The sequence below is a fragment of the Falco naumanni genome, chromosome 8 (assembly GCF_017639655.2).
Source record: "Falco naumanni isolate bFalNau1 chromosome 8, bFalNau1.pat, whole genome shotgun sequence".
NCBI classification, from domain to species: Eukaryota; Metazoa; Chordata; class Aves; order Falconiformes; family Falconidae; genus Falco; species Falco naumanni.
This window is the reverse complement of record NC_054061.1, coordinates 39,747,933-39,765,206: the sequence shown is the minus strand read 5'-3', so window position 1 is coordinate 39,765,206 and position 17,274 is coordinate 39,747,933. Positions and strand designations below refer to the sequence as shown.

Here is a 17,274-nt window from a genome sequence, read left to right as displayed (position 1 = left end):
ACAACTAGATCAGGTTGCTCAGAGCCTTGTTCAGTTCAGTGCTGAATATCTCTGAGGACAAAGAAACCATAGTTTGTCTGGGCACCTGATTCCGGTGTTTGATCACTTCCATGGGAAAAAACTTTTTCCCTAGTGTCTAATTGGAATATCTTGTGTTGCAGCTTGTGCAGTTACCATCCTTGAGCCTTTGCTTCGTAAGACTGAGCAAACCCAGGTCTCTTAGTCAGTCTTTGTAAGGAGTGTGGTCCAGCGCTCAACCATCTTGGTAGACCTTCACTGGACCTGCTCCAGTATGTCAGTGACTTCCTTGTACTAGGGAGCTGAAAAGAGACCTTAGCGAAGCAGGACTATCTTATGCTACTCACCATCATTAGGCATATATAAAGTTTTTTTTGAGAGAGAAAATCAAAAGGCCTGCCTAATTTCCAGTATCTTTTCTCCCCAAAGGGCCAAGAACATAAGGTCAGAGAAGAATTATAATGAAGAGAGCTGGTGTGGAATGACCCTTTCCCCTGTCATGCCCTGCCAACTCTTCCTCATGTCTCAATTTAATCTCCTCTTTCTCTCCTGTGACCAGCACATGCTTGATCCCTCCAGTGTACACTCCTCTCCTGCTGGATTTCAACTTTGGGGCTGCCCCAATAGGCTCAGAGCCTACCCTTGTGATGCTCCTGCTGGAAAACAATGGTGTGGTGCCTGTGGAGTGGTAAGCAGTGCTTGCTGGAGCTCAGCCTTCTTTCTGGGGTCTGTCTGGGTGTGTGGAAGTGCTCACAGGAGCTGTGAGACATTTGCAAATCAATAGGGTGGATTTTTTAGGTGCAGCTTATGTTGTGGAGTTGTAACTGAGATCTGTTGGTGGGTCTGGGAGGGGAAGCAATCAAGGAATGGCAGAGAGTTCTGCAGATCAGACCTGATGAAACATGTGTCTGCCAGCTGGGCCAGGCTTGGCTGGACTGAATGTGCTAACCATGGCTTTGAGGAAGTCATGTGTCCCTGTTGCTGACCAGTTGACTGGTTCCCTAGGGCCTTCTTGTTTCCTTCTGATCAGAAGATGGACATGGAGTGCTGGGCAGAGGATGCTGAGTTTAGCTCCCATGAGCTGCACCAGATGAGAATTCAGGATAACCAGCTCTTCAGTGTTTCCCCAAAGTCAGGGAAACTTCTTCCAGGACAGGAGGAATCTGTCCAGCTTTCACACAGGTGATGGCAACTACTTGTGCTTCAGAGCCTCATGCTGCGTGCCAGGACAGCACATGCTATCAGTCCCCTGTGTTTCCATGCTGGATCCTTTCCTTTAACATGCCCCTTGCCCAGCAGAGATTGGGCAAGTAAAAAGTCACTGAGCATGTCCAGTTTCTGGACCCAGCAAAGCTTGTCTTCCTCAGGGGAATATTATTAATGTTCTTTAACACTATAGTGCAAAAGGCATTTAATGTTTCATGCTGAGGACACTGGGCTGCCTTGACTTCACAGTTGACGAGATGAACAAGATGCCGCACTTCCTGCAGTTTTGATTGTACAGTGATATTCTTCTTTTTTGTCATCAGCTAGAGCTGCTTCTGTGCCTGTGGGAGGGTATGAAGAGCACTGAACACCTCCCCTTTCACAGCAGACCTGATCTGAGACGTACTGGCATTTCAAATGGCATTGGCCTAGAAACTTGGGTCCCTAAATTGGTATATGACTAAAATCAACATTGCATCACTTGTTCCCACCCAAACACAACTGTCCCCCTCCTTCTTTCAGTGGCCCTTACGCAACAGTGACTCTTTAGCTGGGAAGTGAATTGTCTCTAATGTACTGTGTGACCCTGATTCTATCACCCTGGGCACAAGGTTGGTTTCTAATGTTTTCCTCTCTCTCCTCTTTCACTGCTAGACATGATTTCATCGGCACTGATCACCTCCCTGTCCTGCTGAAGGTTTCCTATGGCCATGAGATTCTGGTAAGATAGCAGGTGTCTTTTGCTTCTCTTTGCAGCAGCAGGTAGGAACTGAATTAAAAGGTGTTTTCCCCAGAAGCCGGATGGTGTGCAGGGGCTGTGGCCTTCCCCTGGAGTGTGCACTGGCCAGGCAGTAACACAGGGCCAAGGAGAGACATAAAACCATCATCCTGACAAAGTCATGGTTCCAAGACAGTGTGATGTGGCAGTGCACTGGTAAAATGGCCCTCGGACGTAGCATCTGCTTGTTTCCCCAGGAAAATAATTCTTTATTTGATTATTTATTTATTTATTATTAACCTTTGTATTTTACTGGTGGTGGTAGTGCTGAATTCCTTCCTCCTCCTCCAAGCCAAGTTCAAAACAGCCCTCCTGGGTTTTGTAGTCCCTGCATGCTTTCCACAGTCAAGCGTAACTCATGGCCAGGATTTCTGTGCTTGCTTCCCCTCATTCTGTCTGTGTCACCATGAGTTCTTCCGTGCAGTAATCCATGACTTCAGACCTGCAGTCCATCCTACTTCTCTCATATGCAGCTTTCTTGAATCTCTCCATCTCATCAGTGCTCTGTGCTCTTCAAAACCCTCCAGAATGCTTTTCTCTGAAAGTGCCACCTGGCTGCAGTCTGGAGAGACACATGCTAGCACAGGGTGGCAGAGTGTCCTCCAGCTCTGGAGGTATGGAGGCAGCTGCTTCCTCGGGCCCAGAAGATACTCCCTGCATTCCTGGTTAGCTGTTCCCACTGCAGCCCTGATGCCTTTGTCCACCCGCTTATTTCTCTTGCCAATGATGGAGGAGCTTCCTACTCATTCTTCCTGCTTCACAGCTTGCTAAAGCATCCCAGAGCTGATCTGTGGTGTGTTTTCCCTGAGCATTTCCTCAGGCTTGGAAATAATTTCTCTCTCTCCCCCTCTCTCAAACTGTCAGTTAGAGTCAAAGTCACCTTGTGCTCTGCCGGGCACAGCTCATGCCCGGCTGAGCCTTCCTGTCTGTCTCTGAAGTTTCCTATGAGACCATTGTGTTCACACATCTCTTTTATTTTTCTTTTCTTTCAGGACTGTTGTCAGCTGAAAATCCAACCCTTTGACCAAGCTGTTCAAACAGTGGCTTAACTGTGCCTTCCCTCAAAGCCCTTGGACAGGCTCCCTGTGCTCTGCCTGCCTGGCACAATCCTGAGAGTAGCTGTGAGCATTTCACCAGCTGGCCAGTGAGGCAATAGATTTTGGAGCACCAGAAGCCTATAGGGCACATGTCCTCCCTTGCCACATAGCCAGTGGCTTTGGTGGCTATCAGAGGCCACTACCCTACCTCATACTGTTATTGCAGAAGGGGCTGAAAAACCATGGGAGGCCCTGGAGATGATAAAAGATTCCTGGGTGCATTGGAGCTCTGGCAATAGGAGCTGCAGAGGCCAATCCAGCAGTCGCAACTTGCAGGAATGTACTGTGCCAGTGCTGAACTTCTAATATCAGAAAGTAGGAGTGGAAGAGGCTTCTCCTTCTGCAGAGAGGGCAGCTGAGGAGCTGAACACAGTGTGCCTTCTTTCCTTTCAGTCATGGCATGAAGAGCACAGAGCTGCCAGACCCTGTGGCAGACTGCCCTAAGCATGATCGTATGCCAGGGTTGAGCAGATCCTCACCTGAGAATCTGTTGGAATGTGCAGAATACATAGCTAACCTTAAGGGAAGCAAATGCTATCATGTCACCCCAAAAGTTAAGCTTTGGAAATTTGAGAAAACAACAATAAGGAGAGGTAGAGACCATGAGGCTGAGGTATTGCTTGGTCATTCTGCCAAATTCCAAGTTTCCTGGCTTTTAGGTGGTGATGTCAGTCAGCTGCAAGCTAATGCCTGATTTTTTTTGGGGTGTGTGTCAAATTGACCTCTGTGATGGTTCTACCCATATGGATGGATTTTGAACTCCCACTCCCCTGCTTTCCCAACAGAGCCTGTCTGATTCATCTTCAGGAGCAGCTCCTTCTCCATTACTCCTTCCCCACTCAGTGGCCAATGTTCACTTCTGCGGTAACTGGATTTATAGGTGCTCTGAAGGATCCAAACTGATTTCCCATTGGCAGTTTCTTCTGGCTGCAGGATGAAACTTCTGTGGGACTCGTGTTACCCAATTCCTTGTGCAGTAAGGAAATGGCCTCCCACTGATCACCACAGCCTGCCTGTAAGAGTGCAGCTGTGACCACCTTCTCAGAGCTCTGGGATCATTTGGCCAAGCAGAATCTGCAGCCCTCAGCAGTTCTAGTAGGAAAAGCCCAGCCAGCTGCAGGTGTTGCAGGATGAGATAAGCTGGTTCCCAGAACTCACTGGAGAGAAGGGCTGGATCCCAGGGAGAATCCCCAAGCACACAGGATCATAAACTGGAAGTGGTTGCACTTCATAGCTGTTGATTAGGTATTGTGAGATGATGTCACTTGTAGCATGTGTTCTCCAGGCAGCTCTCTTCCCTGGGGAATTTGGCATCCCTGTCCTCTCATGCTCTAAGTCATTGCTGTGAGACTAAGTCCATGTACTCTGGAAGGAGAACTGATTGCCACAGGTCTTCAGTTTTCTCCATTTCTCTACCTTTAACTGATAGTCTTCTAAATGTCACATCCTGTGTCTATGGAAACTGATTACAGTTTTTCCTTAGCAGTTGTCTCGTGGAATCCAAGTCAGCATTTTGACTCAAGTAATATAAATGGGTGTTTCACTCCCAAAGCTCAGGAAGGTTCCTGTCCCTTTTTCTCTTGCAGTTTGAAAGCGTCAGGTTTTGTCCTCCAATTTGCACTTCATCTGACTTACTGAGGCCCTCAAGAGGCTGAGTGCTCATGTAATGCTTTAAAAAGATAGATCCCGTGTGGGACCTTGTTAGCGTTGTATTTCTAGTCCTCTCTCTCTCCTCACTTTATGGACCTGAACTGGTACGGGTTGTTTTGGAGGAATTGGCATTCTCTGCTCTTTGTTAAGCACTGGATACAGTATCTCCTGCAGATGTTTGTCCAAGGCATCCACCTGCCTTCACAAACATCCTCTCCATCTTCTGCATATGCACTTGAAGAAAAGCCATGCTTTAGGCTTAGTTAATTGTGAATTGCAGCAACTTAGCTCCCTTTGGCCCATGCAGAAGCATTACTAGCTCTGTGACCACTTTGCAGCCTCTGCCTCAAAGGAGACAGCTCAGAGATGCTTTGGGGTGATCTTGCAGGAAACTGTGCATCATGACTCATCTCCAGCCTAATTGCAGATTTCTCAAAATGCAGAATCCTCTGTCTCTTCCTTTCCATGAAATGGCTCTATAAATCTCTCCGCTTTGCTTGAAGTGTCTGGCAGCTGCTTTGCTAACAGGATACTGTTGATTATTACTTGATCACTTAAAATTCAGCTGGGATCTTTTTGCAGCTTTTGGACTGTTAGACATATTCTTGGAGCAGGATGTCCTCACTCTGGAGGACAGAGTGGTCCTTCCCAATAGAAGGCTATTACTTACCTAAAATCCTGTCTTTCCAAAGGCTTTGGCTGTCACAGCTACGCTGTCCTATGTACAGTCCAGACACATTCATTCATGTAGAATTTCTACCATATACTTGCAAAGAGAAGCACTGGGGCTGTTGTGACATAGCAGAGAGAAAAGTACCTTCTCTCTGGAACAAGATGCAAACCTTTCAGAGAAGAGCCAACAGTTAAGTAGGCTCCCCATCTCCTGGTTTTTTTCTTAGGACTCACTATCCTGGTATTATCAACTTAAATCTGTAACTGTGTTGCCCTCAGCTTGCAAAGTCCTTCAGTTTGCAAAGTCTTTGTGCAGTTTTTAGGGATGGAACCAAGGCCCTGTGAGAAAGTGACTGTATTTCATTCTACTGTAGCTGAACTTCAGTGGTGTGACGGTGGAACAGGACCAGCGGTACATTCATTTTGCATCCACTAAGCACCGCTTCGCACCCATTGCCATTGGGACCTCCCACCCACCCATACAGGTGAGTACCCCGGGGCCAAACCCAGCAGGAAGTGGAGGGAAGGAGCTAGTGTTACTGTGTCTCAAGGACAGGCATTGTCTGAGGCATTTCCCAAGAAATGGCTCCACAGGAAAGCATCACAGCAGAACTTTGAGGCTAGTACTAGGCAAAGCCTGGAAATGGCTTCTGGGATGACAGCAGGAAAAGTACCTTTTGCTGCCTCCAGTTTGACAAGATTTGGCTTTCACTCTAGCCAGAATGCTTATGAAGTGTTCTTTGGGCTGTTCCCTTACTCTCTTGCATTGACTTTGAGTGAAAACTTGTCTAGCTGCTCCAGGCATTCTGAAAATAAATCCTAATTAGTTTTTCAGTAAATTAATTAAACTTCCTTAAACACTTATTCAGCAAAAAGGCAGCTTTGATTCTGCTCTGCCTAATTTATTTGGGAAATGAATAAGTCTGAATTGAATTAAGAACACTTTAATATGAGTGCTTTTGCATTTCAAGTAATCCGCTTTACAGTGATCCCTTCAACTAATTTGTATTAATTTTCTCTTAGACTGAATTTGCAGGGCACCACTTTGAGAGGCGCTGTAGTTATCAATGTACAAGTGTGGTGATAAACCTTCAGCAGTCTCCTATCAGAGCCTCAGTGATAAATCTTGAAACTATGAGGTTTCCTCATTCTTAGGAGACAAGCGGACTAATTAATTATTAATGCTTATCAGAGTCCTCCGGGGAAGTGTTAACTAGTTTAACTTGTGTATGGTATAATAAGCACTGCTCTCTGACTCACTTCAGATTTATGAACTCTACAATGGTGGCTCCACGCCTGTGATGTTTGAGGTTCAGCTGGACAACGTGAGAATCCAGGAGAAGAATTTTCAGCATCCTGTGTTTGTCTGCCTAACTCCTAGAGGAGAAATCCCCCCTGGCACAACAGGCCTCACTGAGTGGATCTTCTCACCACTGGAAGCTAGAACATACTTGGTAAGACCCTCCTCATGACTGCCAGAAACAGTTTCTTTCTGTTGTTATGTGCCTAAAATTCTTTAAATCTCTTAATGATGGTTGGTCCTTGTCATGCTACAGCTGAATTGAGCTCCATTCCTCCAAGAAGCCAAGAGTAGCGAGAGCAAAGGAATGGCTGGTCTGGTCAGGAAATGGAGCAGATAAATTATTTCATAAGTTTCTTATTCCCAAAGAACAGAATTCTTCCACAACCAGAGTCATCCCAGTATACATTTTTCAAAGATCAAACAGTGACTGGGGATATCAACAGTATCTGATCAGATTTGTCATTCATTGTTGGCCTCCAATAACTCCCACCAATGAGACTGAAGTCAGTGTCTTTCATCATTGCAGTGTGTGCTGCTGCAGATCTCTGGAAACAGCCTTCCCAAAGACCTCTGTAGAGCTGGAGCTCTACTCATTACCCCACTCTGTGGTGGATGCATGTTAAAAAAAGAAAAAAAATTTAAACTCCAGCTTTTCCTCCATGAGGGAGTCTGTGCCCATCTCATACAGTAACTGGCTGATTAACTACTTAACCAGCTTTCCTGGTTAGCAGGGAAGGTCAAGGCCTGAAAGAGCAAAAGAGACTGGATTTCTCTTCATCCATGCATGTGGATTAGTTCATTAGCAAGCATACTGGCTTATTGCACATCTCTTCCAAGTATGACTCTGGACTTATAACTCTTGTCTTGTCCAAGGCAGGTTGATGTTCCCATCCACATCCTGGGGGGTGAATCAGCTCTGATCACCTTTCAGGGAGTAGGCTATGATCCGAATACCACACAAGAGACTGCCACATCCAGAGAAGTCTTGTGTCCTTCAATCTTTCCAGGTTCTACCAAGCTAACTGTGCCTGGGCAGGTAAGTCCAAGTAGGCTGATATGAGGAATATGATCGGTCTAGAAATGTGTGAGAGACTGAAATATGCAAGCGGCCTTATCTAGCAGTAGCCTGTGTTGCAGGAGAGTTCTTTTGCCATGAGATAGAGCAAGATATTTCCCTTCCAGGAGGTCATCTAGAGCTTAACTTATAAAAGCAGTTGTTCTGAAAGATGCCTTCCAGCTTGCTGGTTCCACTGCTATTAGAACCAAAAAGGCTTTAGGGTTTGTTCACATTCTGAATTTTCTATTACAAGTTGCCCCCATCATAGCTACCTTTCTCATTTGCAGCTACACCGCCTTTTTCTTTGGTAACTCATTCACAAAAAGAGCAGTATCCTTCTGACCCTGTCACGGCTCGGCTGCCACCATTTCACAGCCAAATGCAGATGATTCTTAACCTTAACCTTAACAGACTGCAGGATGGTCACTAAATCAGGGACATCCCAAGACACGTACTTGTTTGACCTGTCGCTGGCTCAGCAGGAACTTGTTTGGCCTGGCTAGAGCTGGCCTGCCAGCCTGGACAATCTGTTGTTAAACCCACCCACAGATCCCAGTGTAGTGAATCAGCATTAAACAACATCAGCAAAGGCATACTCCAGGCAGGTAAAAGATTCATCCTGTGTGACATTAGCATGCATAGCTTGGAGCCCAGCCACAGCTACATATGCTCTTTAGCTTCCAGCAGGGCAATTGCATTCCTGGACACAGCAAAGATGATTAAAAACCTGTCTCAGGCTGCCAACAAAGATGCCATTCCACAAGGCTCTGTTGTCTGTAACCAAAAGTCATTAGCATCTCTGACGATCAGTGTAATTAATTAGAATTTGCACTGTGCCTGGAGAATGGACAGACTAGTAGCAAACTAGTCGCAAGGTGCAGTAGGGAGCAGTTTCCCTAACTTGCATTCAGATTGATGAGGATTTTGCACAAGCAACTGCTCACACGTTTGCCAGCTGAAGTAGGAAAAGGCCTGAATTGCAAGTGCTGCAGGGAGAATCTGAGTGCTATTGGTCCTCCGTGCTCCTGAGATCCTCTCCTGCTCAGCACCAGCATTATGTTCTATTCACTGCTCACTCAATCCCACTGGAACAGGGTTGTCCTCTTGCTGTAAAGAGTCATTGTAAACAGAGCAAAAATGAGAGAAATGTAACACTCCTTCAAGTTCTTATGATAAAGGTAACTGCAAATATTATCTATGAATTGCTGAATCAATTAAAGAGAACTGTGTGACTGTCCTTCCCCAGCGACGACATCCTGTCTTCCTTCCCTGCTGTTCCTCCTGGTTTCACCTTTCTTCCTGCAGGCAGCCACCTTGTCACACCACATGATTTGCTTTGGAAATATCCCCGACTCCACCAAAGCCAGTAGACTTGTCTTTCTCAACAATATCTCTGAAAGCAAGGCTGTTGTGTTTGCCTGGCGAATAAACACTTGTAAAGACAAAAGGGTGAGTCCTTCTCTTTCCTCTACAGCCTTCTTGCCCATCTCTGTTGTGCCACGAAAAGACCTTACAACTCCTTTTTAACCAGACACTCAGAAATGATCCTAGGGAATTGGCTTTTGTACTAGCTAGAGAGTGGAAAAGGCAAGGATTAGGATGGGGTGGGGAGACAGAAATACAGAAGGGGAATGTGAAGACTTCAGTGAGGATACATTATCACATCCTGGAACTACAGGATGCAATAATGAACATCAGGACCCTGTCTACCAGCAAAGTCCACAGTTGTTCTTTGAATGTATCAGCTTCTTCTCTCTCATGCCACATACCTTTGAGAAGAGGAGGGGGGAGAATTCCTACAGTCCTGTGTTTACTGCAAAAAGAAGGTACATAGGAAGGTCCTAGGACAGCGAAACAGCTCCTCTATGGCTTGGCTTTTTGTTTTTTTGCGGGTTTTCCCCCCCAGGTGTTGCAGATTGCTCCAGAGTCAGGGGTTGTGCAGCCTGGAGAGAGCATCCCCTGCTTCATCACGCTGCAACCTTCATGGAGTGCTTCCTTCTGCAGCACAGATCTGGTGTGTGAGGTGAGACCCAAGAAGTACCTGTGTATTACCATCACCTGGGCATGTCACTGCAGTTCCCAAATGACTAGCCCCAGAAGTCAGCTGCCTGCTGCTTCCAGTTGAATAAATCCTTCTTTGTTCCATGATGCTGGCCAGCACTTCTCATTCTTAAAGATACTAAGCTTCATCTCTCCTAATGTTTTAAGTGTCTCTCTCTCTGTGGCTCACTGGATGAGGTGCGATTGTGCAACACATGGCTTTGAGTTGATCTCAGCTATTAGAAATCACAGTTTGAATGGGAGTGGCTTTCAGTGGATGTCAGAGACTTAAATATATGTAAAAAGCAAGTCTTGCTTCTGCAATATTAGTGGGGGCATAGACTTGCAGTAGTGCCCCTCTGGCCATTTTCCAGGTGTCCTTTGGCAAGAGACTGTGTCTTCTCTTGCCAAGTAGTCTCATAATAGCACTGTCCTCTCCCCTGCCTGCCACTGGGATACACAGAAAGGGAGTGGGCTTCTGGCTGGGACCTTCTGGGAGGGAGGAATTAGTGGCAGGTGTGGACTCTAGCCAGAAACTGTGTTATGTGCAGCTCCTTTGTAGCTCTGCTCTCTCCAGTCATGGTTTGCTTCATAGGTATACATCCAGGAGTCCCTGGTTCAGTATGAGAGGGACCTGCAGGAGTGGGAAAAGGAGAAAGAACGGCAGGCTGTGGAATTCACCATCACAGAGAAGGACCTTGGAACTAAGAAGAAGCCAAAGTCACATGCAGGGGTAAGTGCTTCCAGAACTTCACACCAACTTAGCTCAGTTCAGAAACAGCAACCAGTGTCAACAAGAAACATTCTTTAAGAAAATCTAGGCAAGTTGGCAAAAGGATATGAGGCTCTGATCTACTCAAGATCTCATGGTTGGTCTGTGGATAGTGGAAAATGAGATCTTGGTTTCCAGCCAAGAATCACCTTACAAACTCTGAAATTGCTAATGATCATTTGAAATTTAGAAGTGCGTGAGAAGTCTTAGGAAAAGCAGAGCCAGTGGCTCTGGAAGCTGACGGTTGGATTTTTAACCATGAGTAAACACTGGAGAGAAATCTGTAACTACCAGTGAGAATGTAGCCTAAGTGAAGAATGGGAGGATATCATTGACTCTTAGCTGGGACAAAATAAAACAAAATCCTAGAATCTTGGAGTCTTGTTCTGCTCCATACCTCTCCTATATAGCAGTTTCTCTTCCTTCTCTTTTTTTTTTCTTTCTTTCTTTCTCTCTTTTTCTTTTCAGAGGTCATCAGATTCTGAAAATCTTCCTGAATCCTCAGCTGTGATCAGGAAATACAAGGTAAGTCAGGCCTCTCACTCGTAGTAGAATCAAACTGACTGCTTTAGAGAAGAGGCAGATGCTGGATATCACAGCGTGGGAGCCTGCACAGAGAGCACAGCCAGATTTGTAGCTTCAAGGCTTTGGGAGGCAGACTGTTTGGAGGAGCCAGAAGAATCAGACTGTCTGGCTGTGTCCTGTGGGCAGTAACTTTCCAGCTGAGGTGAAAGGGAAGTGAAATTGGAACCAAATGTGCAGCCATGACTGGAGAAAGAGGGAAAGGTTTTGAATAAGCAGAAAAGATGGGCACAGGCAGGGCAGTCTGTCCCTGGACTGATTTCATGCTGGGGCCATGAAGGAATGTGTGCCACAACAGAAAGCAGTAGGACCTTGGTGTGACATGGTACAGACTTTGTCCTCACTGCTAAAAGAGCTGTGTTCTGTGCCTCTGGAGAAGCTGCAGGTAGGAACTGCCTTGATTTAAATATGCAGAAAATTTTAAAGCTCAGTTTGCCTGGTTCATCTCTGTTTCCCCTCAAGCTTGCACAACTCTGTGCACTGCTGGAAAAGACAGCTTTTCCAGCAGTAGTGGCAAGATATGAGACAAGGTCCCAGCAAATGCTCTGCAGAACAGCCTGGGCCCAAAGGCAGAGCCACTCTGCATCTACAGCCATCAGCAGGATGTGCTGTGGGAATGACAGGGCTTGTGGAGGACCAGCTAACATAAGATGTGGAAGGGTTAAGGGAAGCTGCGACTCAGCTAGGAGACACAGCTTTTTACCTTAGGACTGCCACCATAGTAAGGCTGTAGCAGTGCTCGTGAGACCCCACAGAGTACCCTGTGCTGTCCTAGGTGAAGGTATCAGCTCAGGACAGCTGTAGCTTGGACTGTCTGCCCTGTGCTGTTAGGTGTTATCAGTAATGAAGGTCAAGGGATGAACATAAGGAGGCTGGGGAAAAGTAAAAACAGTTTCGTTTAGTCCTCTAGGGTTTTAGCTCCTAGTGATAATTTGGAGACTGCAATCACCTGCTGTGTCTGTCTCAGGAACGGTGAAGGCCTCTGGCCTCATTCCCAGAGGCTGGACAACTCTGTTTCAGAGGTCATTGAGGTCCTGTGATGTCTGAGGGCTTCTCCAGAGCTGGGTGGTCTCCTTCTGGGCCAGGCTTCTGAACTACTCCTGCCCTAAGAAGTGTCCCCCAAACTGGCTGCTGGTACTGCAGCCCCAAATGTGCCCATGTAGTGTGGTTGGACTCAGTTTCTGGTTTCCTTCCAGGCTTGGAAGACAATTTCCACATGCATTCCTGCACATAACTTCTTCCACAGCACTCCTGGTGTGCTCGAAAGAGCAGAGATGATCTCCTGGAGTTCTACAGGGATGGACTGGAGTACATCAGCCCTGAATGTCTTGGGGAGACCCTGAAGCCCTGCTGACACTTGGGGCTGGCACACTAGGCAGTGAGGAGGGAGCAGACCTGATTTCCAGCATGGTTGCTTGTGCCTGATAGCAGTACTGCAGTGCCAAGATCATTCTGATGTGGTCCTCACTCCAGGACCTGGAGGCTCTGGCTGCTGGGCTTTCCAGTTCTCATGCCTGTGCTCACACCTACACCAGCCTACCTGCAGCCAAAGGAGCAACTAAGTACCTGCCATTTCTTTCTCTCCAACAGACATTACCCCCTATTAAAAACCACCCTACGCCAAATCTGCCAGCTGGACATTGTCAGAGGAGGCTGCTGTTGGAAAAAGAAGCCAGCCGGGTGTGGGTCAAACCAGAACCTCCCAAGCCCATCCTCTTACACCTTGGTGTGACAGCTAGGTCCTACTCTACTGAGGACTTCTTCAGCAACTTTACCTCAGAGTCCCCTAAATACTTCTTGTCCCGGTAAGAGATCCGTCTTTTTGGATTGGCATCTTCATCTGAGCCAGGGCTGCCCGTGCTGCGATACACACTGAACTTGGAGCTCTGCTCTGCTCCTCTCCAGTGCCTCATTAGTAGGCCAGAAGTGCCTTGCTTTCCCCAGCATTAGCTGATGTGACCTGTTTCTCTCAAAAGGGAGATACTGCCAGAACTCAGTGCTCCTCTCTTAGGACAGTGTCCCTGCTGCTGTCAGAAATGCAGCACTTCCCACTCTCCTTCCTCTGGTCCCCTGCCTTGCTCCCTGCTTGCTTGCAGTGCTGCTGCTCGGCCAGGATGATGCAGGTCTTTGGTAGTTTGGTTGAGTAGTGCTGCCACTGATGGAACAACTCCTTCTTTCCCAGCCCCTTCAGCAACCAGCCCTTGGAGAGCAAGGTGGATGGGAGTAGGGACAGAGACAAGATGGACATGGAGGCCACATGGCTGTCCCTGGCTGCTGCTTCCAAACAGGAGTGGCAGACAGTGAGTGACATGCTTACAGGTGTGATCAGGTGCGTGCCCCTTCACCCTTACCCAGTTTGGAGCCCCTGTCCTCTAGGGGAGTGTGTGCAGCATGGCCAGCCTTCTGCTAATTCCAAGAAGTTTTTGCACTCCTGCTGCACCAGAATGGGGGATCCAGCCTTCCGGAGGCTGCCCTGGGGACTAGAAGCTCAGGAGTCCTGGTGTGACAGCCAAAGGCAGGGTCTTGCTCCTCAGCTAGGGGCTAGTCCCATCTCTGCATACTAAAGAGTGTCACTGCCCAGGAACCAGGACACTGCCTGCCATGATCTCGGGAACAGGCTGCATTGGGATTCACCTATTTTGTCTGCCAGCTGCAGAAATGTAAAGAACTAGTGCTGGGGAGGCAAAGGTATTTTCCTTAGTTTAACCCATCTTGCTGCCTCTCTTAGGCCCAGAAATCAAGAAGGGACAGACTAAACATTGATATCAATTGGGGTTTTCCTCTGATTTGTACTGTCTGGTAATGATCCTCTGCAATCATACAGATATCTGATTTGCTGGGACTCATCCCTTATTTTCCTCCTCCCAGAGGCCTCTTGGAAGACACCCAGTTCCATGATGCAGTGAGAAGAACCCTCAATGAACCCATTCCATATTTCTCCCAGTTCCGGTGTGCAGAATCAGCAGAGCTCCAGGACAGGAGACAATGCTCCACGGTCCCCTCCAGCATCTCTGCTTCACAAGATCTTTGCCCTGAGAAGGATGGAGAGAGGAAAGAAATGAGGCAGGAAACCTCTCCCAACAAAGATTTGCTGGAGTCCTGGGAGATTTTTCACCAGCTGAGAGAGCAGAAGGAGATGCTGAGCCGGTGAGGAAGAGCTCACACAAAAGGCAAGAGCTGTACAGGCAGGAGAGCCATGGTAGCACACTGCCTGGCCAGAAACCCATCTGTCCTTCAGCCCTGTGGCATTTCTGCTGGGGTGTTCTGTGTGCTCTGAGTGAAAATCAATGCTAGCCCACCTAGCCACCCTCTCCCGAGCGTGATTTGTGAAGAGTGCAGGTTTGCTGTGTCTTGAGGTTGAGCCATGGGCAGTGCCAGGATGCGGCTAGTGAGTGAAGTCTGCTTTGTGCTTGGACAGTCCTGGCTGTATTAGACGTTGGAGTGTGATGTGTGTTTACCTTACCTTTTAGTTTCACTGAAGTTATTTCATCACCTTGCATTTGCTGTGGCTGCTCCCTTGCACACTTCTGCAGGCCACAAGCATGTACACAAATACTAACTACAGCACAGCTTGGAAAGAGAAACCAGTAAAACCAGAGTCACTCAGCTCTGTCAGAGATCAGGGCCTGACACAAGCTGGTGGCAGTTCTGGGAGAAGGGTCAGCACCCCATTGCTCAAGTCTTTTGGTTCATTGGCCTCAGTGTATAGGAAAAAGTGTGTGCTCCATTGCTGTGCCTGATGTGTCCTGGGGGAGTCACAGCAAGCAGCCTGCCTTATCTGCTTGCTGATAACTGTTCTCTGCCTGTACTTTTGCCCCTCCAGGCAGGCGGCCTTTGAGACCCTTGTGGAGTTGGTGCTGGAAAACACACTGCAGAATATCCTGATCGAAGCCAGCCGTGGGGAGGTGGTGCTGACAGCCCGGCCCAGGGTCATTGCTCTACCCCCCAGCCCTTCCCGAAGGTAGCAGAGCCTATCTGTGTTGTGGCCAGGGACAGGACCTGTCCTTAGTATGTCTGGCTGAAGTACAGCCCATTTTCTAGACCACGTGGATTAGCTGGATCCCTGCCTATCAATGCCAAGGCTGCTTGTGCAAAAGGGGGAATCCAGTCACAAAGCCTCTGCCCCTTCTTGGTTTGTCCCGAGTCACAGAGCAGAGGTGGTAACAACACCCGAGACCATCACACAGCTCTGGGGCAGGGCCCTATGAGTGAACAGCTGGAAGAAGAGGCTGATCCGAGGCACCGGAGAGCCCAGCACAGAGAGGGTCTCCTGGGGGAGAAGGGTCAAGGAGCAGGCAGCACAGCCTCTGACAGCAGCAGGGGGCAAAGCTTTCACAGTCCAAAATGATGTGGGATCTAGTTAGGTTGAGGCAGTAGCCATTGGTGGGGGCACAGATTTGGGGCTGAGGGCAAAGCATGAGGATTTGCCTCAGCCTGGGGAGATGTGCAGGGAGGTGGGACTGAGGGAGGATGGGGAAGAGTTGTTTGAACCAGAGCTGCAGGAGTCTTGTCTAGATAGGTGATGGCTGTTTCCTGCGATTCCTCAGGGAGGGATGGTTGCCTGTGGGGAGCTGGAAGCAGGCAGCACTCTCCCCACGCCAAAAGCAATCTCTTCTTCTTCAGAATCATCAATCCAGCACCCCCACCCTCAAGAGCGTAACTGCTGTGCACTGTGCTGCTTGACCTCTTCAAACACATCAACTCTCTCCACTCTTCATCCCATCCCTGTGATGTCCAGAGCAACTCTGATCCTCCACACCATGACCAGCATGCTGGCTGCCTCTGGGGAGGTATGTCCTGATCATGTCCTCAGCTCCAGTTTGAATCCTCTGCCAACTCCACAGCAGAGTTCATGAGATCTCTCCTCTTTGTGGCTGGCCACATCATCCAAGAAGAGCCTCCCTATGCTACAGAGAGCACATGGCCAACCTCTGTGGCTGTTCCCCCTGCCCCCAGTCTGTACTGGCTGGGAGAGGAGTGGAATCCGCTTTGAAATGTAGCTGAGGAAGGACTGACAGTTGGGCACTGAGGTGGTGAGCCCCTGCCGACATCGGTAGGACACAGGTACTGAATCCACCTCCTCTCCTTGCTCCAGTGGCTGCCGCAGGTCCCACATACAGTGACCCAGACCTAGCGAGCAGCTGGAGCACCGTCTAGCACACTTGGCAGCCCAATAAAAGCAGCTTGGCCTCTGGGCACACAGGCACTGGTGTGTGACGTATGTGATCTATGCATCTGGATTTGGGAGCATCCTGGACAAGCTCTTCCTATTTCAAACTGCAAGGCTGTCACCTGGGCAAGGGGATGCTTTGAGCCTTGGCCTGGCATAGGGGTCCGGCAGGCTGCAGGAGGGTGTCACTGTGAAGGAGCGGGGTTTGTCACAGCCGGGAGGTGGCAGTGTTAGTTGTAAGAAATCCTGGGTGCCAGCGCAGAGCCGGGGCTGGGGCTGGGGCTGGGCACCGGCTGCCTGCTCCCTGACAGGGGCTGCAGGCTGGCCGTGCCAGGCAGCGGGGCTGGGTTTGCAGCATCTCCCTTCTGCTGCCATCCTACAGGGTCTGAGACGTGGTGCTCACCCAGCCACCCTGCTCTGGTGGGGATGCAGCTGCTGTCCCCCTCCAAACCCTCCTGCCCTCTGTTCCCAGTGCCAGTGCACAGCCAAGACCACAGCTGCACCTTTGCCCCTTGCAGCACAAGAGAAGACCATGCACAAGGAGCTGTGGAGGGTGTTGGACCTGCTTGGCAGGAGGCAGGTGCCTGCTGTGCCTGGGGCTGCTGCAGCTCACCCAGCACCGCTCCAGCTCTCCACTCTGTGCAGGAGCCCTGCGTGCATAACCCTTGCTAAGCCCCAGGGCTGAGCTGTTCCTGTTGTCAGAGATACAGCAAAGACACTGCCAGCTCCTGAGCTCAGCCTGGGTGCCTGGGGCCTTCACGTGGGTCCTGGATCCTTCTCATGATAAGCGCAGACCCGCTCCTCTATCCCCAGCACTCCGAGTGCCAGGTCTCCTATGTCATGGCAGCTTTTCTGTCTTCCTCTGGGCTTTGGCTGGTGCTGAACAGGCAATGGGTACCACCTCCATCTTCCCCAGCTCAAGGCAGCTG

At 48.8% G+C, this 17,274-nt stretch overlaps 1 protein-coding gene across 4 annotated transcripts in view; it reads left to right on the top strand.

Moving 5' to 3' along the window:
* Positions 1–16,381, top strand: part of CFAP65 (cilia and flagella associated protein 65) — a 33,389-nt gene extending 17,008 nt beyond the window's left edge. Inside the window, exons 18-32 of one of the 4 annotated variants that reach the window (XM_040604925.1) lie at positions 578–706; positions 1,024–1,200; positions 1,879–1,945; positions 5,796–5,906; positions 6,687–6,875; positions 7,602–7,760; positions 9,087–9,230; positions 9,688–9,804; positions 10,417–10,554; positions 11,062–11,118; positions 12,766–12,980; positions 13,358–13,504; positions 14,044–14,322; positions 14,999–15,136; positions 15,799–16,381. In XM_040604925.1, the coding sequence (XP_040460859.1) occupies positions 578–706; positions 1,024–1,200; positions 1,879–1,945; positions 5,796–5,906; positions 6,687–6,875; positions 7,602–7,760; positions 9,087–9,230; positions 9,688–9,804; positions 10,417–10,554; positions 11,062–11,118; positions 12,766–12,980; positions 13,358–13,504; positions 14,044–14,322; positions 14,999–15,136; positions 15,799–15,835 (2,104 nt within the window). In that variant the 3' untranslated portion in view covers positions 15,836–16,381. The other 3 variants (XR_005829477.1, XM_040604926.1, XM_040604927.1) reach the window with 3 other exon arrangements.
* The last annotated feature ends 893 nt before the right edge of the window (positions 16,382–17,274 follow it).